Genomic DNA, 22,143 nt, shown 5'->3' on the forward strand with positions numbered 1-22,143 from the left:
CCTCTGGAACCTCATCAATCCAAACCCCAAACACATCCATGCTGCCTGACGTCCCTGCTTCATGCACAGTAACCCTCTGTGCCCAAGAACCCTTCCATGCAGCCAGTTTAAAAGCCTTGTTTGCAGGGAATTCTTGCAGGAATCTGAACGTGTTCCCTCTCCTTTCCCTTGGAATTAGTATGCCATTGTGAGGATCAAGGCCATTTGCAGGAATATAAAATATTCAATTAATAAGGCTCTGGAATATTTAATCATGGCATTGAAATGCTAAGGAGTGCATTAACATTTATTATTCCCTATAAAGGATGGATCTCCAGCTCTGTGCCTGTTCCAGAACAGCCCTGTGGAGCTCCAGGTGGGGTTTTGGGCTCCTTCCTAAACCGATGCTAAAAGGCAGCATTAATGCAGATTAGGCTAAATCTCATCACCACTGGAGTAACACTCCAGGAGAGAATGAAATTACCAGCTCTTGCTCTAAAGAACAGACAGGAACTTTGTTTTCCCCATTTCCAGTTAGCAGGGAATCACACAGGGAGTCTTTCCAGCAGTGGCTTAGGCCTTGGTGAAGAAAATCCAGACAGGAAAAGCAGAGGGCTCTGCCTTAAGCACTGTCCCATTTTACACCATTTTAGTTCAGGGCTTGCTCAGATGCACGAGTTTGAATTATTTGTTATTTCTGAGGTGATTTCTCTTCCATGAATGGAAACACTGCAATTTCACTGCTGGGAAATGACCACCAGAGAAAGAATCCTCTTTAAAACAGCCTGAGTTATGAGCCAGGAGAGTTTTTTATTTCCTTTGTTACTTCTGTGTGACTTCTTGCCAAATCTTGGCACTGGGAGAACATCTCACCTTGCAGGGAAATAATGTCAGCCTCTGGTGGTTTAACCCCAGCTCCTCGCTCATTATCCTCATCCTGAACCCAAATCACTGTCCCAGCTCCTGGGAAGGAATTGAACTCTGTCCCAGCCCAAACCAGGACTCTCCATCATCACAATGTGCTCTGTATTAATAACAGGCACAAAAAAAATCTGTGTTTTAAAAAATCAGCCTTGCAACCAATGGAGATCAGAGGGATCACTTAGCAAAAACACTCAAAAGTTACAGAGATGAGTAAAAATACAACTTTACTAATAAGAGAAAGGACAACAAGGATGTTTTAAAAGAATAACAGGGGAAATGATTGTAATAGCTTGAATCTGTTATTGGGAATCAAAACAGTAACTCTTAGAAAATGATAAAACAAATATTTATATTTTGTGCTTGTAAAGATGCTGAGGGGAATATTCATTTTTGGTGATAGTAACTAAGTATTTTCATTCAATCACTGGTTAAATAAGATTATTAACTGACCACAACCTGAGCTTATCACAGAGAACTTTCACAAAACTTGTGAGCAGCCCCAGAAAGCTCCAGAAGGTTTAAAAGGACAGACCAACACGAGGCAGGCTGCTAGTATATATATAATATATAGTGAGGGAGCTTGGCTGGCAGATTAATTACCAGGATGGTGATTAGAAAAACGACACCTGAATGCCCCATAGAAACATCTTGAGCCAGAATTATAATTAATAACCAAACTGGAAATTCTCATTCTGAGGCGGTGCAGGGGAAGATGCTCCCCAGGAGGACAGGGAATTCCTCCTGCTCCTGTGCAGGCACAGCTCCAAATCCCAAACTCAGGGAGAAACTGGTCCAGAAGCAGTGCCTGGCTCAGTGCTTCCAGCTGGGACAGGCTGGGATTGTTCTCCAGGGACAACCTGGGAAAGGAGAGAATCAGTGGGCTAAAGGAACCAGGAGTGTGTGGACACTGAAACAAGAAAGCAGCAGCCAAGCAGTGCAAGGAATGTTAAGGAATGCACTCCAGGAAATGAGGTGGGTTAAAAATGAGCTCAGGTTATGACAAGTGTGGGGCAGGACTGAGGGCAGTGCTCAGGAGCCCTTGGGGTACAAGCTCCTAAGGAAGGTGCTCCTCACTCCAGCTGGAAACTCAGAAAGCAAAACCACTCCAGGCAGGAGGGAAGGAAGGCAGAGTTTTCTCACTGAGGTGACAGCCACCAGAACAGCTGCCTAAGAGCTGGGGCTGGTTCCTTTTCAAATCAGAGATCACTCGGAGAACCCCAGAATATCCTGAGCTGGGACCCCCAGGGATCATCCCAGCCCCTCCCAGACCCCCCAACAATCCCAGCCTGGGCATCCCTGGCAGCGCTGCCCAAACGCTCCTGGAGCTCCGGCAGCCTCGGGGCCGTGCCCATTCCCTGGGGAGCTTTTCCAGAGCTCATTCCACCCTCTGGGGGAAGAACCTTTCCTGATCTCCAGCCTGAGCCCCATCCCTGGCCCAGCTGCAGCTGCTCCCTGGCTCCTGTCATGCCAAAGTCATTTCTGTGCCCCACGTGGCAGCAAAACCCAGCCAAAACGCTCCTGTGGTGCGGGATCCGCGAGCAGGGGAGCAGCCGCAGTTTTCCCGCCCCACATCCAGGGAATGCTCGGCTCACCTGTGCCGCACACCGCCCCTTTCCCGCCCCACATCCAGGGAATGCTCGGCTCACCTGTGCCCCACATCCAGGGAATGCTCGGCTCACCTGTGCCCCACACCGCCCCTTTCCCGCTGCTGTTCCCGAGCATCCCGGGCTGCCGTGGGTAACCATGGACAGCGGCGCGGAGCGTGCGGGAAGGCGGCTCCTGCCACCTGCTGGGGACAGCGCTCCTCTCCCACCGCACCTCCGAGCTCTTCCTAACCTCTGGAATCCTGGGCAGCTTCTCTCGGGGTGCAGAAATGTTCCTTCACAAGGGGAACCCCAGCCCGGGCACAGCCGCTCATTAGTCATCGTTTTCTTCATTATTTTTCTGCTATCCCTAAAGCACGGCTGAAAACAGAAATAATCCTGAACCAGAGGAGGAAAATAAGAAATAAGAATAAAACACCACAAGTGCAGTGTGGGGTGTTCTGTCAGTCCGAGATACAATAAAATCCAGCAGGAAAAGGTTTCCTTAGGTTTAATGAAGATTATTCTGTATTTCTGCATTTTAAAGCCACTAATAAACCAAGCCTTTATATATATAAATATATGAAATACAAGTATTTTCTTCCAGCTGCCCCAAACAAAAGAAGCATTAGTGTTTTGCTTCTAGACATGCAATTAATTGATTTAAGGCCTTTGCAGTAACTCCTGATATCCACGTGGATAAATCCAAATAAAATCCACTTTTCTCCTTTTAAACCCACAGCACAAGCAGCTGATGAGGCTGAGCAGTCACTTTAGAGGCCTTGAGCTAAATTTGCATTTATTGTCTCCAGGTGCACCTGCTCTGCCCCAGAACCACCCACAGTTGCTGGGCCAACCACACTCAACAAAAATCAAATTAACTCTTTTATCCTCAACAGCTTTTCCCACTCTGGGTTGGTCTTTCTTCTCTGAGTAATGGACCTGATCTCTTCCTTTGTGGAACAAACAGCAAACAAGCTTAAAAATCATTCAAGAAATGCTGCTTATTAAAAGAGAGTATTTCTGCCAGAGAGGAAATTTAGATGGGATGTTGGGAATTGGGAATTGCTGGCTGGGCTGGAATTGCCAGAGCAGCTGAGACTGCCCCTGGATCCCTGGCAGTGCCCAAGGCCAGGCTGGACATTGGGAGGTGTCCCTGCCATGGCAAGGCTGGAAATGGGATTTAAGGTCCCTTCCCACCCAAACCAGTTTTGGATTCCATTTGGGAAGCTCCACCGGCATCTGGTAACACAAACAAGATGGGATCTGCTCAGCCATGCTAACAAATCCTAGGAATTCTAACAAAACTTGCATGAATTCCACAGCTCTCCAAATTACATCCACAAATTTCACACACACACATTTGTTCCTGGAAGGAAGGAATTTCCCCTCGACTTCCTGGGGATTCTATTTTGTTCCTGAAAGGAGGCACAATGGTGGCTTCTGCAAGTAACTGGAACAGAACGAATTTTCTTTGCTTTTAATGATTTAGGCAAAAACTGAGCAGCTGAGGAGTTAAGAAACTATGGGAACACTAAGACATCATTAAATATGAGGGGTAAATTATGGCTTGAATGGGTTTTTCTGTGGTTTTTAAGGACAAATAAACCAAATGAAGCTGTGCCATCTGTATGAAGTCACTACATCAGAAACCACAATGAGACCTTGAAGTGATGTAACACCTGAACACCGCTGTTCCTTGTTATCCCTGTTGTAACTTTCCCACCTTCTCCTTCCCTCTTTCAGCCACAGGAAGGAATCTGCCAGCCCCATTCCTTCCCTGGAAGGCTCCAGCAGAACCAGCACAGAGGTTAAGGACAGAAATCCAGAGCCACCTTCTGTTTTCTGAGCAGCTCATGGCCCCCTCCCCTGGCACTCACCTGCCTCTGATGCTCACACTGCATCCCTGCGTTCCTTCTCCTGAGGTTTTGGAAATCCGGGGAGCAGCAAGCACAGCTCCCAGTCTGCCCTATTAACTGGGCTGCTAATTAGCACATGCATCTCCTGTAATGAACCTAAAGTCTTTCATTACTGTAACAACCTGCGAAGTAGCAAACAGGAGCCCGAAATAACAACTTGTTTTTTGACGCAGCTGTTTATTATTAGCAGGCACACACTGAAGTCAGTCCTGACCCAGAGCCGAGTTTCTAACCCACCTGCTGGGACTAATTTAGACACACCTGATCCCACTGCGGCTGCTTGTTAGCACGGAGAGCCAGGCTGCTGGGTACACCTGCGATTGAGATTTATTGTTTATTTTTTATGCATTGTTCAAGTAACTTCCCGTTTCCCACTTGAATTATGAACCCCTACTACAGAATCTTCCAGCCAGGACAGACCAGAGCCTGCTAGGCCGCCAGAACTCCAACTAAATCCGCTATTTATCAGTTAATAGCGTGCATTTAAGGCGCTTTTCACAGCCCCGCACGCTCACTCCAGCCAGGACACCGCTCAGCCGTGTTCAGCCCCTCGCAGCTCTCATTATTCACCTGCGGCGGCTCCTTCGAGCCCGTCCGGCCGCGCTCGGGGCTGGGGCAGCCGGGCTCTGCCTCAGCCCGGCCTCCGCCCGCCCGCCTGCCCAAGGCCCCAGGGAGCGCCGGGCTCTTTATGAGCTCCGGCCTTTCCGGCGGAGCCCTTCCCTGGCCCGCCCCGATCCTGTCTCGCCCCGCCCCGGCCCCACCTCAGCCCGGCTCCGTCTCATCCCGCCCCAGTCCCGCCTCAGCCCGCCCCGGCTCCGCCTCAGCCCGCCCCGGTCCTGCATTAGCCCTCCCGCCTCAGCCCCTCCCGCCTCAGCGCCAACGGCCGCGGATCCCGCCCACGGGCGGGCCGAACCACTACGCCGAGGAGAGGGGAGCTCGGGCGTAGCCGCGGCCTGCTGCTGTCTGCCACAACGCCGCCCGGTAACGGCTGTTTCTGGACACCCCCCGCACCCGCGCGCGATGGTCTCGGCCCGCAGTTGCGCTCTCTTCCGCCAATCGGCGCGCGCGGAGGCTGCGCTCGAATCTGCGCGCGGGGCGCCGTGAGGGGAGCGGGGCCGGCCCGGGAGCGCCGCCGGAGTGGCGGGGCCGATCCGTAGCCATGAGGGGACCGGGACCCGCCCGCGGCTGCTGCGGGGGAGCCTGCGACATCATCACAACCCCCAGCCGCCGCCCTGCCGCGGGAGAGCCGCCGCTCCGCTCGGTGTCCCTCAACAGCATCCCTGCGGGGACGCTCACCCCGCTGAAGCAGCTCCTGCGGGGCCAGGACACCGTCGCGGCTGCGGGGAGCCGTGTGCCGGGCCCGCAGCTCGCGGGACCGAACCGCCGGGCTGGCCCCGACACCCGGCCCGGGCCCATGGGCGAGCAGTGCCCGATCCTCCGGGCTGGCCCCGACACCCGGCCCGGGCCCATCGGCGAGCAGTGCCCGATCCTCCGGGCTGGCCCCGACACCCGGCCCGGGCCCATCGGCGAGCAGTGCCCGATCCTCCGGGCTGGCCCCGACACCCGGCCCGGGCCCATGGGCGAGCAGTGCCCGGTCCTCCGGGCTGGCCCCGACACCCGGCCCGGGCCCATGGGCGAGCAGTGCCCGGTCCTCCGGGCTGGCCCCGACACCCGGCCCGGGCCCATGGGCGAGCAGTGCCCGATCCTCCGGGCTGGCCCCGACACCCGGCCCGGGCCCATGGGCGAGCGGCCGCAGAAGCGCCGCGCTCCGGGGCCGCCCGGGCAGGAGTCACCGGCCAAGATCTTCCAGCGGATGAAGGCGCGGGCGGAGCAGCGGCGCAGGGTCGGCACCGATGTGATCCTGAGCCCCGCGGCCGGGCAGCACTGGCCCGGCACGGCCTGGACGGGGGGCAGCGCCCAGGCGAGACCAGGTGAGTTCCGCGGACCTTCGGTGACTCTGTGGGAATGGTTTGTTTGCCTTCAGAATAGCCGGAATAAAAAGCACAGGGATGTAAATCTGAGTTTAGTTCATGGAACTTTCAGGCATCTTGTGCTGCAGTAAGTGACGTCCCTGATTTTCACACATTCTCCTAAGCCTTTTAGTTCTTTGTTTGTACCATTCCACAATCCCAAATGACAGGAGTTATTAATAGTTCCTTTTCCCAAGCGGTTATTTTGGGACACTCTGGAGTCACCTGTTGATAGGAAAGAGCTCTCAGCTGCAGCCAATTGCCTTAATCCTTCTTTCTTGGAAGGCCCACAGAGAGGACAAAGCCCCTTGACCAGCACCCATCAGTCCAGAGCCTGGGCATAATTTGGAAGCAATGACTGTTCCACAGCTTCTCTTGGAGAGCTGTCTCAGGTGTGAACGTTTTCCCTCTTTGTCCCACTCATGGCTCTTTCAGGATCTGGAAACAGCAGCCAGAGCACCTTGGTGGGTGTAAAAAACACTGGCACCAGCCCTGTGGGGGTGACACCTGGAACCCTCAATTTTCAGGAATTCAGTTCCCTTCCAGCATGCCTCATGCAGGATTTGTACAATCTGTTACTGCAGTGGTGCTGTCCCTGATCCCCCTTCCCTGTTCCTGCAGGGATCCCTGTGCTCCAGGAGAGAATCCTGGGGCCTCCACCAGGGTCTGGTGCTAAAGAAGCTTGGGAAGAGATGTTCGTGGGAGCTGGAGTGATTTGACAGAATAGGAGTTTAGATGGGATATTAGGAATAAATTGCTGGCTGGGAGGGTGGGGAGGGGCTGGGCTGGAATTGCCAGAGCAGCTGTGGCTGTCTCTGGATCCCAGGCCGTGCCCAAGGCCAGGCTGGACATTGGGACAGTGGGAGGTGTTCCTGCCATGGCTGGGTGGGATGTGATTTAAGGTCCCTTCTCACCCAAACCTTTCTGGGATTCTCGGGGGGTTTTTTAAATAAAATGTATATTAAAAAATCACATTGCTTACTCCCAATGAAAATGTTTTTCTTCCCCAGATTGAAAGATGGTTTTGGGCTTTTTTTGTCTGTTTATTTTGCAGAGCCAGTTTGGCCCCAGGCTCCCAGGATGGAGCCCCTGGCAGTGCTCCCTGCAGAGCCTCCCGTGCTGGAAACCCCCCAGAAGTTCTTCCTGAGAGTGAAGTGCCAACTGCAGCAGCAGCACAAAGGTACTGGGGTTGCTCTGGAGAGCACAAAGCTCCTCCAGCCAGAGAACCGTGGGATTGCTGAGCTTGGGAAAGCCCTGAGACCATCACTTGTTCTCCCAGCACTGCCCCATGACCCCAAGCCACATGCACAGGGCTTGAAATCCCTCCTGGCACAGGGGGCTCCCCCTCACCCCAGGCAGCCTTGCTCCTATGCTTAAATATCCCTAATTTCTTTGGGTTTTGTTTTGTTTTGTATTTTTCCTTTAAATGGACAGCTACACCACCTTTAACCCAAACCCAGCAGAATATTCCTCCTTCCACAACTGCAGAGAATCCTTTTGTCCAGCCTGCTTGTGCTGAGCAGCCAGGGAACGAGCCTGCAGAGGATGTGGACACTGGGAATGATGATGTGGATGTTTTCCTTGTGGAATCTGTAGAAACAGATGCTGATGAAGAAATATCTCAAAGTGTACTGGCTACTCCTGTGCAAGTAAACTCCACCCCTTGGGGAAGCGGGGATTGGGTAAAAGGAAGGCGGGGAAATGGAGAAGAAAAACACGCAGAGCTTCATGAGGACAGGAGAGAGCTGCAGCCTAGTAAAAAACCAGCTGCTCCAGCAGTGGAAAAGGCACCAGAGACTGATCCTGACAAGCCCTCCCAGCAGTTCTGTAGCATCATGCTCTCCTCTCCAGTCCACATTCCAAGGAAGCAGAAGCGGGCAGAAGACCCCAAGGTCCCTTTGGATAAACCTCCTGCTGATCAACCGGCTGGCAAAGCACACAAAGAGGTGGGAGAAATAAAAAATCCTTTAGGGAAAATGAGAAATTCCTCTGGGCTGATAGCTCAAAGTTATTCTTTCTCTTGTCAAAAGCAAGGAACACTCAGAAGAGAATAAACTGTTCCAAAAGAAAGGAACACTCAGAAAAGAATAAAAGAGGTTTTATCAGTAAATTTTCCCATGCAAAGGGTTCCTTTTTTTCCATACTCCAAGATGATGAATGTTCAGGCTTTGGGGTTTTTTGTCTAAAAGAAGCACTTTTGGTTTAGTGTGCACCTGCCATGGTGTGATCATGGCCCTGCCAGCTCCTGCCTGCCTGCTCAGGTCCAGGGAGGAGAGACTTTTCCCAGCTGGGCATGAATCCATCCAGGAATGTGCCCTGCTGATGGGGAGGTGAAAGGCTTGGCTTTCCTGTGGAACATCCACATTCCTGTTCAATTTAACTGGAGCAGAATCTTCTCCTAGGAGAGCAGCGTGCAGCCTGCAGCATTCCTCCCTTTCTGAATAAATCCTAGGAGAGCAGTGCTGCATCCCTGGGGCCCCCTGGGAGCCTGGCACAACCACACCTGCCCAAGGCTTGGGTTTGTTCCCTGGGGAATCTGGGATTGCAAGGCACTTGTTCTTTTCTCCCTCACCGTGGCCAAGAGTGTTTGTTGTGTTTCCTGAATTAAACCAAGTTACCTTTAGGACTGAGCCAGGGGTCAGATATCCTCTGGTATTGGAGATTTGTAGCTTAGAAGGTGCTGAAAGAGCTGGTTTTTTTATTGGATCTGGATGGCAATAAATACTTCTAAATTATTTTTTTATTTTTTTGTTTTCTGGAACAGAAAAGCATCTGCCTGAGCAGCTGGAGGATTAAAGTGCTGGCTGGAGACAAGGAAATCTGTGTGGAAGGGAAAAGGAAGTAAGAACCAGTTTGTTATTTAATTGCAAGGTAAAGCATGGACACCAAACACCAGGTTGTGGTGCAGAGCCTAAACTGCTTTATCAAGGAAGAGAAGTTCCTTTGTGTGGGCAGGAGGGGGAGAGCCAGCACACAGGGAACTGCTGCTGAAATCATTCCAGAGTGCTGTGCTACCATAACCAGAAAGCTTCAGAGAAAGAAATATCAGATAGCTCTGGACAGTTTGGGTTGGGAGGGACCTTAGGGCCCGTCCAGCCCCAGCCCTGCCATGGGCAGGGACACCTCCCACTGTCCCAGGCTGTACTGAGCTGCCCTCAGCCCAGCTGATGTCCCATGAGTGACACCAACAACAGTGACACGTTCAGTTTGTCCCTGCCCCAGTGCGAGGCTGAGAGAGGAAAACCCAGAGCACATCCTGCCAGCGCCTGACTCCTTCAGAAAACAGGGGTCACCCCCTCTCCCTGATGGAGTGTCAGCATTCCAGACTGGAATCCCTTCTGGAAGTGATTCCTGTGGTTGCTGCTGTGTCTTTTTCCAGGGACATGAGGCAGCTGCTGTGGCACAGCAGCGCCATCACGGAGCGCGTCAGCCACAACCAGGTGAGGACCTCCTCGGGCACTGTCTACCTGCTGCAGGGCAAGATAGACTCAGCTGTCATGAGGAAGGAAGGTGAGCTGCTCATTCTGAATGCCTTACAAATTACAGACTCTTTCAGCTTGCTTTGGAGCATGTGGGATATGTAGGGAAATGGGATTTCCACGCAGATGGAAATACAGGATTTGTTCTTGCTCCGTGTGCTCCACTGGCACGTTTGCTGGGAATGAGCTGATTGTCACAGACAGCTCTGAGGACACAAAGATACTCTGTGGCATAGGTGGGATAAATACTTGGAATCATGGAATATCCTGAGCTGGGAGGGACCCACAGGATCATCCAGTCCATCCCCTGTCCCTGCCCCGCTGCTCAAATGCTCCTGGAGCTCTGGCAGCCTCAGGAATGTCACTGTTCCCTGGGGAGCTTTTCTAGAGCTCATTCCGCCCTCTGGGGGAAATAACCTGCCCTGATCTCCAGCCTGAACCCCCATTCCCATTCCAGCTCCAGCCATTCCCTCAGCATCACTTCCCCTAACACAGGTGTGCCCCAGGTGTGCTACACCGTTTTTTACCCAACACACCTTCACTGTTGGCTCTTTCAGGCCCAAAGATGTGTCTGTGGCTTCAGTGTTTCCTTCTCCCTTGCAGCACTGGGCTCCCTGCTGATCAATACCTGATCTGGCTGCTCTCCGACTTGAAAATTTTATTGCTTCCTTTGCTAAGAACTTACATTTGTTTCCATTTTAATATTCTGAGAAGGAAAAGTAGCAGCATAAGGCTTGTGAGCAGAGTGGCTCTAGTGCTGCAGAGCTTTCCTAGGCCTAAGAGTGACAGAAGTGTGGTGGACAGAATTGTCTGGGTCAGTTGCTGTGATGTTTGGGTTGAAGAGGCTGCAGGGGGTTCTTGTGTCCCCTGAGGGAGTGCCAGCCCTGCTGAGCTGCTGCTGATGCCCCCTGTGCTCCCCGCAGGGTTCCCCTTCCGCTTCATCAAGAGATTCACCTACGGCTTCTCCCGAAGGTGGAAGGAGTATGTGAAGGAGCTTCTGGAGGGAAGGAGGAGGTAATGTCTTTGGAGATTCTCTTTCATTGCAGGGTTCTAAGTGTTCATGGAGACTTTGCTTTTCAAGGATATTACACCAGAGGAGTGTGAAATGTTTTAGATGTGGGAATGAAGCCACTCTGCTGCTCTGGGCCACCGGGCTTCTGCCCTCCAGGGCTTCACACCTTCACTGTTTGGCAACAAACAGCTTCCTCAGTGGTTGCTGTTTCTTGTCTCAAACTCCAAACCATCAGGAAAGAACGAATTCAAGATAGTGGTGTGGAAGAAAATGAGGAGAATGGCTCTGTGGGGGGAACTGATGTGCTGGAAACCGCTGGAGGCTCAGCAAGGGCGGCAAGGAAAGCCACGCTGAGGAACTCCACCTATGAGGTATCACCAGGGAATGATGAGAACATCTGTGAGTATTTTTTATCAATCCTTTCCTTTGGAAAAGACACCTGGGGGTGGCTGGAGTGGGCTGTGGAAAGGTTTATAATGTTGGTTGTGTTCCCAGGAAATGGCTGTAAAGCCGTAAAGGCCCCCTGGTTTGGCTCAGCCTTCGAGTGCAGTCCCTGCCTTGCCACGGGCATTGACAGCTTTGGGGTTTAGCTCAGAGTTTTGCTGGGGTCTTTGTCCAGTGGGCCTTTCCCAAACCCCTCTGTGCAGTTTGTTACTGCTGGAATCAGATCTCCTTGCTACCACTATAAAAGCTTTTACATTTTCCTCTCATCGCTCCCATTTATTTTTCACTCTCATCTGTCTCAGTGAGCAGCTGTTCCATGTGAGAGCTTTTCTTTATCATTCTCCCTCCTCAGATGACTTTCACAGTATTAAAAACATTCTAAACAAAATAAAACATTCTCCACAGTAAATTTTATAATTTGTGAAGATTCTTACTTCAGCCCTGTTATTTCTATCACAATGCTTTGAAAAGAACAACTTTGGGTATGTTTTACATTTCCCTTGTAGTCTGGTTTAAACACAGCATTGTTCCTCTGCTTGTGAAATCTGAAAAACTGAATTTTCCATGCAATATTTGGGACAAAACTCTTCTTTCTTTGGGCTTTTTTCCCCCCTTGCAGTCATAACACCAGATCACAGCTCCAGGAATGACTTGAGCAAGGTCTACACTCGCAGCGGGCGCCTTGTCAAACCCCCCATGAACTTCTGGTGTGGGCAGAGGGAGTTTGTGGATCAGAACCTGAATGTCACCATAGAAAATGGAGGGGTGGATTATCTGAGCCTGGTAAGATCCTCTGAAATGTGACTTAAATAGAATCATTAAGCTTGGCCAGGGGAACAGAACAGGTGCAGACACACGTGAAGAGGAGGGAATCTTGGAAAAGTTATCAAAACATTAGAAAACACACCAAAAAATAGTCTTATGTCCATATTGCCAGATAATTGTGGCCTCTAAATCTGACATAATGGGGAATTGTTTCTGGGGAAAAAACTGGGTTTTTTTTTTAAGATAATTGTAGCAGACAGGAATTTGGTGAGGTCCCACCTCAGATCCTGGGGTCAGTTCTGGGCCTTTCCCTGCAAGGGAGACTCTGAGGGGTTGGAGCATTTCCAGGGAAGGGAACAGGGCTGGGAAGGGCCTGGGGCCCCAGGAGCAGCTGAGGGAGCTGGGAAAGGGGCTCAGCCTGGAGAAAAGGAGATTGAATTAATTTTAGAGCCAATTGTTTTATTTTGAAGATGCTTAGTAGTGAAAAATTAAAAAGAAAGACCAGTTTCATCTCCAAGAAGAATAAACCAAAGGAAGACATGAAGACAACAGAGGAAATGCCAAAAAACCAAAGTGAAGGTAAAAACTAAATTTTTTTTTCTATTTCCAAGTTATTGATGGAATCAGTGGGATTGTGAGTGGGTGCTGGAGCAGTAGGGTTGGGTCTGTTAATGCAAAGAAATTATTCAAATATTTTAATGGTCAGCTGCTTTTTCTTTGAAGAATCAGCAGAGTAGCATTTGTGTGGAGTTTCACAGCTCCAAACAAGAACTTTGTTTGTAAATCACTTTGTTAATTGCATAAGAGGAACACAGGGATTTCATTCTGGAAATTGAAATGAAGGGATTTGGACTTTTTAGAGTTCACCAATCCAGTGACCTGGGGGCCTGGCTTTGCTTTTTAATGTGGATGAAAGAAATGAAATATTGGCAAAAAAAAAAAATAAATCTATTAACAGAGTTTTAAATAAAAATTTGGTTGCAGTAGAATCTGGGAGGTGCTAGTAGCCTGAGAAGAATGTGCAATATAAAGCAGAAGTTTCTCTCTTAAAGCAGCTGCAATGTTTCCTGCAGAAAAGCTCTCTGGAGCACGAGCAGAGCTTGGGGGATGTGCCTGCTCAGTCAGTAGAGTTTCGGAGAGCCCCTGAGAGCAGCTCTGAGTTTGTAGTTTGGCAGGTAAAGCTCTGGCAGGGGGTGCAGATCCCTGTGCTGCAAGCACAGCAGGACCCACCCTGCACCCCCTGACGGGCTCTGGCTCCGCCTCTTCCAGGGAAAAGCAGCGGGAGAGGAGCCGCCTCCAGAGGGGACTCCAGGTCTGCCCGCAGCAGGGACGGCAGGCGCTTCCCTTCGGACGAGGAGGAGGATGAGCTTGGCATCACGAGAACCAAATCCCAGCTCCGTGCCAGGGGGAATTCCTTAAACAGCACGGAGCAGAGCAAGCCCAGCAGGGCAGCCCCGGAGGCGCAGCGAGCAGCAGGCTCTGCAGGGCTGAGCATGTACGAGCAGGGCTACAGGAACTCCCTCAGGTCAGCCAGACAGCGCCTCCCGGGAAAGGAGAGCATTGTCCTCAACCAGGAGCCCTCAGAGGATGAGGGGGAGCAGTCCAGCGAGGACACCCCACTGCTGATCAAGAGGAAAAAGAAAACTATAATAAAACCAGAATCTCGAAGCTGGAAACCTTCCTCTGGCTCCAGAAGTTCCCAGGATAGTGCAGACAAGTCCTGTGGCCAAAGGACAGGAAAGCCCTCCCAGAAAGTGCTGGTGAGGCTGAGTGGGCCCGAGTCCAGCGAGGAGGCTGAGCTCTCTCCTGAAGGGAAAACATCCCGTGAGTCCAGTGCTTCCCTCCTGCCTGCCCGGACCAGGAGGGCACAGGGCAGAATCAGCCCTCCCCGGGGCTTGCTCGATTCCAACACCGAGCCCGAAAGCGGGAAGGAGGAACTGCACAGAAGGGACAGGAATGCCAGAGCATCCCAGATGGAAACAAGCAATGGAGTCTCCACCAGGGCCAGGACTTCAGCAGACAAGCTGAGAGAGCACAAGAGGCCAAAGGGGCAGAAACCTCTGGAACTTTTTCCAAGAGAAGCTGATGGTTGGTCTGAGAAGGAATTGCAGAAGCTTCACAGGTAAGGGCTCTTTCTGTGTTCAGAGGAAAAGTTTCCCTCAGGAAATCGGGAGGGGTTGAATGGTCTGGATTGGGTGTTTTCAGATCCTGATTTCCCAGGTCTCCTTTGTTTTCCTTTCCTTTGTTTTAATTCCCTATTAGAAATATTCAATATTTAATTCCCTATTTTTATTCCCTAATAATGATTAGAATTATTATTCCCTATTAATTTTCTTCACAAGTGAAACATCAGTACAATGTGGTGAAGGCCACAGGTGAGAGAGGGAGCAGGTTCCCTGCCCAGATTGCAGTAACAAGTTAAACATGACAGGTTTCTGTGAGCAGGTTTGGTAAGGGGACCTTAACTGCAAGACTGTTTAATTAATCCATCATCCAATTAATTAAACTATTTAATAGACACTTGGAGTGAAAAATGGCTGTGTTTGGGTTTAGCTCTTTTAGATGAGCAGGAGCTCAGATCTGAGGGATCTGTGCAAGTGAGCAGGAAATTTATCTTGGGACACATCTGGAAGGTGTTTAAATAAATTTGCCTGTTCTGAAAACACCACAGGATCCCAGAGGGGTTTGTGGTGAGGGACCTTAAATCCCACCCATCCCCCCCTGCCATGGCAGGGACAGCTCCCACTGTCCCAGGCTGCTCCAGCTCCGATGTCCAGCCTGGCCTTGGGCACTGCCAGGGATCCAGGGGCAGCCACAGCTGCTCTGGGCAGCGAGAGATTCCCTCCAGCCCATTCCACGGCCCAGGCCCATCCCAGGTGGGTTCCAGGGCTGTGCCCCACGGGTGACACTGTGCCCGTGCTGTCCTGGCAGGGCCATCGCGGCGTTCCCGAAGCACAGGAGCGGCTTCTGGCAGAACGTGGCTGTGGCCGTGGGGTCCCGCTCGGCCCAGGAGTGCCAGGGGAAGTACCTGGAGGAGCAGCAGGGGAAGGGCTCCAAACAGCAGCACAAGAAAAACACGTCAGGAAAATCGAAGCAGAAAGGTACCGGAGTCTTGTTTCTGGGAGTTGTGGGGTTGGTAAATGATTTGGATTCAGACACTGAGGGGCTGGAGCGTGTCCAGAGCAGGGAAGGGAGCTGGGAAGGGGCTGGAGAATTGCTGAGGGAGCTGGGAAGGGGCTGGAGAATTGCTGAGGGAGCTGGGAAGGGGCTGGAGAATTGCTGAGGGAGCTGGGAAGGGGCTGGAGAATTGCTGAGGGAGCTGGGAAGGGGCTGGAGAATTGCTGAGGGAGCTGGGAAGGGGCTGAGCCTGGAGCAAAGGAGGCTCAGGGGGCCCTTGTGGCTCTGCACAAGTCCCTGTCAGGAGGGGACAGCCGGGGGGGTCGGGCTCTGCTGCCAGGGAACAGGGACAGGAGGAGAGCTCAGGCCTCAGGCTGGGCCAGGGGAGGCTCAGGGGGGACAGCAGCAGGAATTTGCCCATGGAAAGGGCGCTCAGGCCTTGGAAGTGCCCAGGGAGGTTTGCAGTGCCCATCCCTGGAGGGATTTCAGGCCCTGTGCTTGTGGCACATGGGGACAGGGGTCAGTGGTGGCCTGGGCAGTGCTGGGGAAGGGCTGGACTCGATTGGCTCTGGGGGCTTTTCCAGCCTCACCAATTCTGGTTCCATGGGATAAATCCACAAGTGCACATCAGGGTGTGCCAGTGAGCCAGGTCACCTTTTGGTGTGCAGGTTGGAGCATGTCATGAATGACTGAGGTGATGAGAAGGGCTCTTTGTAGAGTTTTCCAGTTGTTGGCATGAGGGGAAGACTTTAACTGCCCTTGACCCCTCAGGGCAAAGAGCTCTTGACATCCTGAGGGGCTCCTGGAGGCCCAGCAGGTCAGGGGCTCCTTGCTGAGCTCTGGCCAGATGGGATTTTGGCAGAGTGGAGTCAGCACAGCCGATTCCCATTCCCTGGTGTTTGCCAGCCCCACACTGCAGCTCCATCTGGGGCTGGGCTGCACTGAGCTTTGCCAGGGGTACAGGTGGAGCTGAGCATTCCCTGAGCCTGGCTTCACTCAAAGTGTCTGAGCAGCAGAGACTTGGTCTGAGCCTGGCTGCTCCTGCCATGGGGCTGCAGCTGTGGCCTGGCTCTCTGCAAGGCACACGTGAGCATGGCATTGTCACAGTGAGCATGGCATTGTCACAGTGAGCATGGCATTGTCACACTGAGCACAGCCCTGTCACACTGAGCACAGCCCTGTCACAGTGAGCACAGCCCTGTCACACTGAGCACAGCTGTGTCACACTGAGCACAGCCCTGTCACAGTGAGCACAGCTGTGTCACACTGAGCACAGCCATGTCACACTGAGCACAGCCCTGTCACAGTGAGCACAGCCGTGTCACACTGAGCACAGCCCTGTCACAGTGAGCACAGCCGTGTCACAGTGAGCACAGCCCTGTCACACTGAGCACAGCTGTGTCACAATGAGCACAGCTGTGTCACTGAGCACAGCCCTGTCACACTGAGCACAGCTCTGTCACACTGAGCACAGCTCTGTCACACTGAGCACAGCCATGTCACACTGAGCACAGCCCTGTCACACTGAGCACAGCTCTGTCACACTGAGCACAGCCATGTCACACTGAGCACAGCCCTGTCACACTGAGCACAGCCCTGTCACAGTGAGCACAGCCCTGTCACAATGAGCACAGCCCTGTCACACTGAGCACAGCCCTGTCACAGTGAGCACAGCTCTGTCACACTGAGCACAGCCCTGTCACAGTGAGCACAGCTGTGTCACAGTGAGCACAGCCCTGTCACAGTGAGCACAGCTGTGTCACACTGAGCACAGCCCTGTCACACTGAGCACAGCTGTGTCACAGTGAGCACAGCCCTGTCACAGTGAGCACAGCCGTGTCGCAGTGAGCACAGCCATGTCACACTGAGCACAGCCCTGTCACAGTGAGCACAGCTGTGTCACAGTGATCACAGCCGTGTCACACTGAGCACAGCCCTGTCACACTGAGCACAGCCCTGTCACAGTGAGCACAGCTGTGTCACACTGAGCACAGCCCTGTCACAGTGAGCACAGCTGTGTCACACTGAGCACAGCTGTGTCACAGTGAGCACAGCCCTGTCACACTGAGCACAGCTGTTTCACAGTGAGCACAGCTGTGTCACAGTGAGCACAGCCCTGTCACACTGAGCACAGCTGTGTCACACTGAGCACAGCTGTGTCACACTGAGCACAGCCCTGTCACAGTGAGCACAGCCCTGTCACACTGAGCACAGCCCTGTCACACTGAGCACTGCTCTGTCACAGTGAGCACAGCTCTGTCACACTGAGCACAGCCCTGTCACACTGAGCACAGCTGTGTCACAGTGAGCACAGCTCTGTCACACTGAGCACAGCCCTGTCACACTGAGCACAGCTCTGTCACACTGAGCACAGCTGTGTCACACTGAGCACAGCCCTGTCACAGTGAGCACAGCTGTGTCACACTGAGCACAGCCATGTCACACTGAGCACAGCCCTGTCACAGTGAGCACAGCCGTGTCACAGTGAGCACAGCCCTGTCACAATGAGCACAGCCCTGTCACACTGAGCACAGCTGTGTCACACTGAGCACAGCCCTGTCACACTGAGCACAGCTCTGTCACTGAGCACAGCCCTGTCACAGTGAGCACAGCTCTGTCACACTGAGCACAGCTCTGTCACAGTGAGCACAGCTGTGTCACACTGAGCACAGCCCTGTCACACTGAGCACAGCTGTGTCACAGCACAGCCCTGTCACAGTGAGCACAGCTCTGTCACACTGAGCACAGCTCTGTCACTGAGCACAGCTGTGTCACACTGAGCACAGCCCTGTCACAGTGAGCACAGCTGTGTCACACTGAGCACAGCCCTGTCACAGTGAGCACAGCTCTGTCACACTGAGCACTGCCCTGTCACAGTGAGCACAGCTGTGTCACACTGAGCACAGCCCTGTCACACTGAGCACAGCCCTGTCACAGTGAGCACAGCTGTGTCACACTGAGCACAGCTCTGTCACACTGAGCACAGCTGTGTCACACTGAGCACAGCCCTGTCACACTGAGCACAGCCCTGTCACTGTGAGCCTGCAGTGGCTGTGGGGGCTCTGCAGTGACCCTCCCCCTGAGGATGGCCTGGGGAAACTGCTCTGGAAAGCAAAAATTGTCTGAGAACTCACCAGGATCCTAAAGAAGCTGTAAGAGATTTCACCAGGGGAGGGACTGGGCTGTGGCACTGATGGCAGGCAGTGAATTTTAACCCCATAGCTGCTGTCTCAGACAATTCCTGTTTAGATCCTGCAGGTAAGAAGGAGGCAGTGATCACTGCCAAGGTGGGCACCCTCCAAAGGAAGCAGCAGATGAGGGAGTTCCTGGAGCAGCTGCCCAAGGACAACCACGACGACGTCTTCACCACAACGCCCTTCCAGAGAAGGAGGGTCCAGGTAAACCTGTGGGACTGCTCTGCAGCTGGGTGTGCCTGGGGGCTGCTCCAGTTCCACCACTGAAATCCTGGGAATCTCTGGGAAGAGGCTTCTTCCCTTCACGTGCTGTTGGCTGGTGGCAGTGAGAAGGTTGGACAGGGTGGGAGGAGCCTCTGAATGGTGACAGCACCCCCTGAGTAACCTTCCTGAGCAGTGCTGGGCAGCTTGGAGCTTGCCATTGTAACCAGAAAGGATTTTCTGAAGGTGTGGCAGCTCAAAACCCCTCAGCCAAGTGCTGGGCAGGGTCTGGAGTGCAGACACTTGGAGCAAGGTGGAGGTGTGGGGTCATGTCCAGCTCTGGGTACGGGGCTGGGGCTTTGTCCAGCTCAGGGGCTGTGTCCAGCTCAGGGGCTGTGTCCAGCTCTGGGGCTGTGTCCAGCTCTGGGGCTGTGTCCAGCTCAGGGGCTGTGTCCAGCTCTGGGGCTGTGTCCAGCTCAGGGGCTGTGTCCAGCTCTGGGGCTGTGTCCAGCTCAGGGGCTGTGTCCAGCTCAGGGGCTGTGCCTCAGCAGGGCCAGGGGGAGTTGGATCCAAGGCAGGGAGGAATGCAGGGAGTGCTGAGAGGGGGAGAGGCACTCCAGGCTCGGGTGACTGATGCTCTGGGGTGTCTCTGCAGCTGCCAGCGCTGCGAGGGAGCCACGACGAGGACACTGAGGCTTTCACCCTCTCCGAGTTCCCGCTCACCCCCGCCTCAGGCCTCTTCTCCCCTCTGAAAACCCCGCAGTGTGAGCACATCAGCCCGGGAATGCTGGCCCCCATCAACAGGTAGGAGCTCCTCCAGCAGCCCTCCTTGAGCCTTGGCAGTGGCCCAGGATCCCTTTTGCTCTGAGGAAGGTGCTGGGACAGCAGCTCCCTTCCAGCCCCTCCTGCAGCCTTGGTTTGCTTGGGGATAGCTTTCTGTGTGCTGCTGGAGCTGCTCAGCTCCGTGTGGGCAGCAGAGGCAGCAATAGCAGCTCCTGCTCCAGCCCTGGGAATGGCCCTGGCTTGGGCTTCAGCCTCAGCAGAGCCTTCAGTGCTGGGCTCAGCTCCCAGGGCTTCAGCTGTGCCCGAGTGACTGGAGCCACCAGGAGCCTGGAGCCAGCGGGGATCAGAGCCAGTCTGATGGACATGGGCTGGCCCTGGGAAGGGAATGAGGCTTTGTGTGATCCCTGGGATCTGCAGCCCGTGACCCAGCCCAGCTCCTCCTTGTGCTCCCAGGGCAGCTGCTGTGTTCAGTTGTCCAACAGCAGTTCCTCCTGGTTTCCCACTTTTCTCCAAGGAAATCTTTTCCTGAACCAGGTGGGGAAGGGGCCACTTGAATCTGCATTCTAGAGGGACCCCTTTGGAAGTTTCCTCCCAGATTTGCCCTGAAGCAGGAGCCCCTGCTCATTCCCTGTGGGAGCTGTGGTGTGTGTGGCTGCACCCAGAGGGTGCCATGGCAGCGTTCCAGCCCTGCTGAGCCCTGCTCCCCTGTGTCCCAGGAAGGACTGCGACCGACACATGTTCCACATGCAGAAGAACTCTCGGGGCAGCAGAGGCACCTGGGACAAGGTCAAGAAGAAGTCGGTAATGCTGCTTTCCTTGCACTCTGCCACTTCCACCTGAGCCAGGGACAATCCTGGGATCACAGCCCCCTGTGAGCAGGGCATGGAAAACGGGAACCCTCCCTGGGGTTGGTGTCTGCTGCTGGGGAGAGAAGTTCCTTTGTGAAGAGGGAGCCCTTTATTGTCAGGATTAACTCCACTGCTTTTGGTCAGCATTTGGAATTGCTTTGGAATTCCGTGATCTTTAGGTTCTTGTTAAATTCTTCTGAGCAGTGGGAAAAGGAACAATAACCACAGAGCCATAGAATATCCTGAGGTACCCATAAGGGCCCCACAGGGATCATCCAGTCCAGCTCCCAGCAGTGACCAGAAGTCACCTTGTGTCCCAGTCCCTGATTCCTCCACTCTCCCAGGCTCTGCAGCTCCTTTGGCTTTTCCACAAAACCCTGTGATCCCAGGAGCAGCTTGTGCCTGTGCCTCAGGGACAGCAGTTGTGGAAATTGTGGGAAATGGGGACCCTGACCTCTTTCCTTCCTTCCCTCCGTCAGGCCGGAGCTGTGCTGGAGACGCCGGCTTCCTGCAGAACCAAGAGTGAGTATTCCTGGCTCCTTCTCCTCATTTCCAGCTCCTTCCCTTCCTTCCCCATCACCATGAGCTGTGTCCCATCAGCCCTTTGCTCTCTGAGCCTTCCCTGCTGCCGTTCCCACTGGGGCAGCCCCTGCTGACCCCTGGTTTATTGCAGGAGTGACGGCGGCCGCGGTGGTGGGGAAACTCTTCACAGCTGAGACTCGAGACTCATCCAGTGAGGAGCAGGAGGATTCCTACTTTTCCATGTGATGGATTTGGTGGATGTGTTGCTCAGCACTTGTTCAGAGCACGGGGGTTCTGCTGTCCCTGGCCCTCTTGGAGGGAATGCTGGAATGATGAGTTCAGTTTGGAAAAGCTGCCCTGCCATGGTTTTATGTGTTTTAACCCCATTCCCACCCTGCCAGCAGTGCTTGGCGTTTCCGTGTGTACAAAGTGGCACTTCCTTCTCCAGGCTCCTCCTCTCCATGTCCCGTTTCTCCTGGGGAGGAGAAATGTACATAGAGACCGATGACTGCCAAGCTGTGTTTCATTTTAAGCTAAAATATCTTCCGGGATATGGCTGTGGAATAAACTCAGGTGCAGTCTGGAAGGAACTGAAATTGCTTTTTAATTTACTCTAGAGAGGGCTTGAATTTTTACATTTCCATAATGTAATAAACAAAGACAAGCGTTTTTTATTCACAGATTACTCGGATTTGTTGTGGGGCAGCAGAATCCAGGAGCTGTCCAGCTTGGAATGGTGCCTGCAAGGCTTCATCCTCTTGGTTTGGAATCCTGGAACACTTTGGGTTGGAAGGGACCTCAAATCCCACCCATCCCACCCCTGGATGTGCAGGGACAGCTCCCACTGTCCCAGGCTGCTCCAGCCCCAATGTCCAGCCTGGCCTTGGGCACTGCCAGGGATCCAGGGGCAGCCACAGCTGCTCTGGCAATTCCAGCCCAGCCAGCAATTCCCAATTCCCAATCTCCCATCCATCCCTGCCCTCTGGCACTGGGAGCCATTCCCTGTGTCCTGTCCCTCCATCCCTTGTCCCCAGTCCCTCTCCAGCTCTCCTGGAGCCCCTGCAGGCCCTGCCAGGGGCTCTGAGCTCTCCCTGGATCCTTCCCTTCTCCAGGGGAACATTCCCAGCTCTCCCAGCCCTGGAGCAGCTCCGTGGCTCCTCTGGGCTCTCCGGGGCTGGGGCAGCTCTGCAGGTGGGGCTGGCCCCAGCTGCCCAGGACAGCTCCTGTTCCAGCGCTTGGTTTCTCCCTGTCCCAGCCTTCTCCCGGGAAGTGCTGCTGCCCGAAGGGACAGGAATTCCCATCCCGATCCTTTTCCAGCTGGTGGCAGCAGAGGCTGCGGCGGCGGGGCTGGGGAAGGCTCCGGCGCCTGAGCCCGGGCAGAGGCACCGGGAGAGGCAGCGGGG

At 53.6% G+C, this 22,143-nt stretch overlaps 1 protein-coding gene and 2 long non-coding RNA genes across 7 annotated transcripts; 1 reads left to right on the plus strand and 2 right to left on the minus strand.

Moving 5' to 3' along the window:
- Window positions 1-1,110: 1,110 nt before the first annotated feature.
- Window positions 1,111-5,174, minus strand: LOC111929628 (uncharacterized). 2 transcript variants are annotated; one of them, XR_015287980.1, is made up of 5 exons: window positions 4,976-5,174; window positions 4,643-4,719; window positions 4,367-4,527; window positions 2,583-2,867; window positions 1,111-1,760 (listed from the first exon to the last, which is right to left on the minus strand). It is a non-coding gene; the product is annotated as an uncharacterized LOC111929628 (long non-coding RNA). The 2 variants fall into 2 exon arrangements; XR_015287981.1 differs by lacking the exon at window positions 4,367-4,527 and having other exon boundaries at window positions 4,976-5,081.
- A 272-nt stretch (window positions 5,175-5,446) lies between these two features.
- Window positions 5,447-21,418, plus strand: MIS18BP1 (MIS18 binding protein 1). 4 transcript variants are annotated; one of them, XM_086892912.1, is made up of 17 exons: window positions 5,482-5,823; window positions 6,192-6,336; window positions 7,430-7,555; window positions 7,810-8,321; window positions 9,140-9,216; window positions 9,755-9,885; window positions 10,778-10,868; window positions 11,102-11,265; window positions 11,930-12,093; window positions 12,546-12,654; window positions 13,345-14,197; window positions 15,007-15,176; window positions 18,442-18,590; window positions 19,243-19,391; window positions 20,087-20,171; window positions 20,698-20,740; window positions 20,892-21,418. In XM_086892912.1, the coding sequence occupies exons 2-17, from the start codon at window positions 6,219-6,221 to the stop codon at window positions 20,984-20,986; spliced, it is 3,036 nt and encodes a 1,011-aa protein (XP_086749038.1). In that variant the 5' UTR covers window positions 5,482-5,823; window positions 6,192-6,218; the 3' UTR covers window positions 20,987-21,418. The 4 variants fall into 4 exon arrangements, with proteins under 4 accessions (XP_086749035.1, XP_023782984.2, XP_086749038.1 ...); XM_086892911.1 differs by having other exon boundaries at window positions 5,795-5,884; window positions 6,102-6,336; XM_086892909.1 differs by having other exon boundaries at window positions 5,447-6,336; window positions 18,427-18,590.
- LOC147652812 (uncharacterized) lies at window positions 12,518-17,774 on the minus strand. The gene is made up of 2 exons (XR_015287988.1): window positions 16,865-17,774; window positions 12,518-16,370 (listed from the first exon to the last, which is right to left on the minus strand). It is a non-coding gene; the product is annotated as an uncharacterized LOC147652812 (long non-coding RNA).
- Window positions 21,419-22,143: the final 725 nt, after the last annotated feature.

Source organism: Cyanistes caeruleus, chromosome 6 (assembly GCF_971803275.1).
Source record: "Cyanistes caeruleus chromosome 6, bCyaCae1.hap1.1, whole genome shotgun sequence".
NCBI classification, from domain to species: Eukaryota; Metazoa; Chordata; class Aves; order Passeriformes; family Paridae; genus Cyanistes; species Cyanistes caeruleus.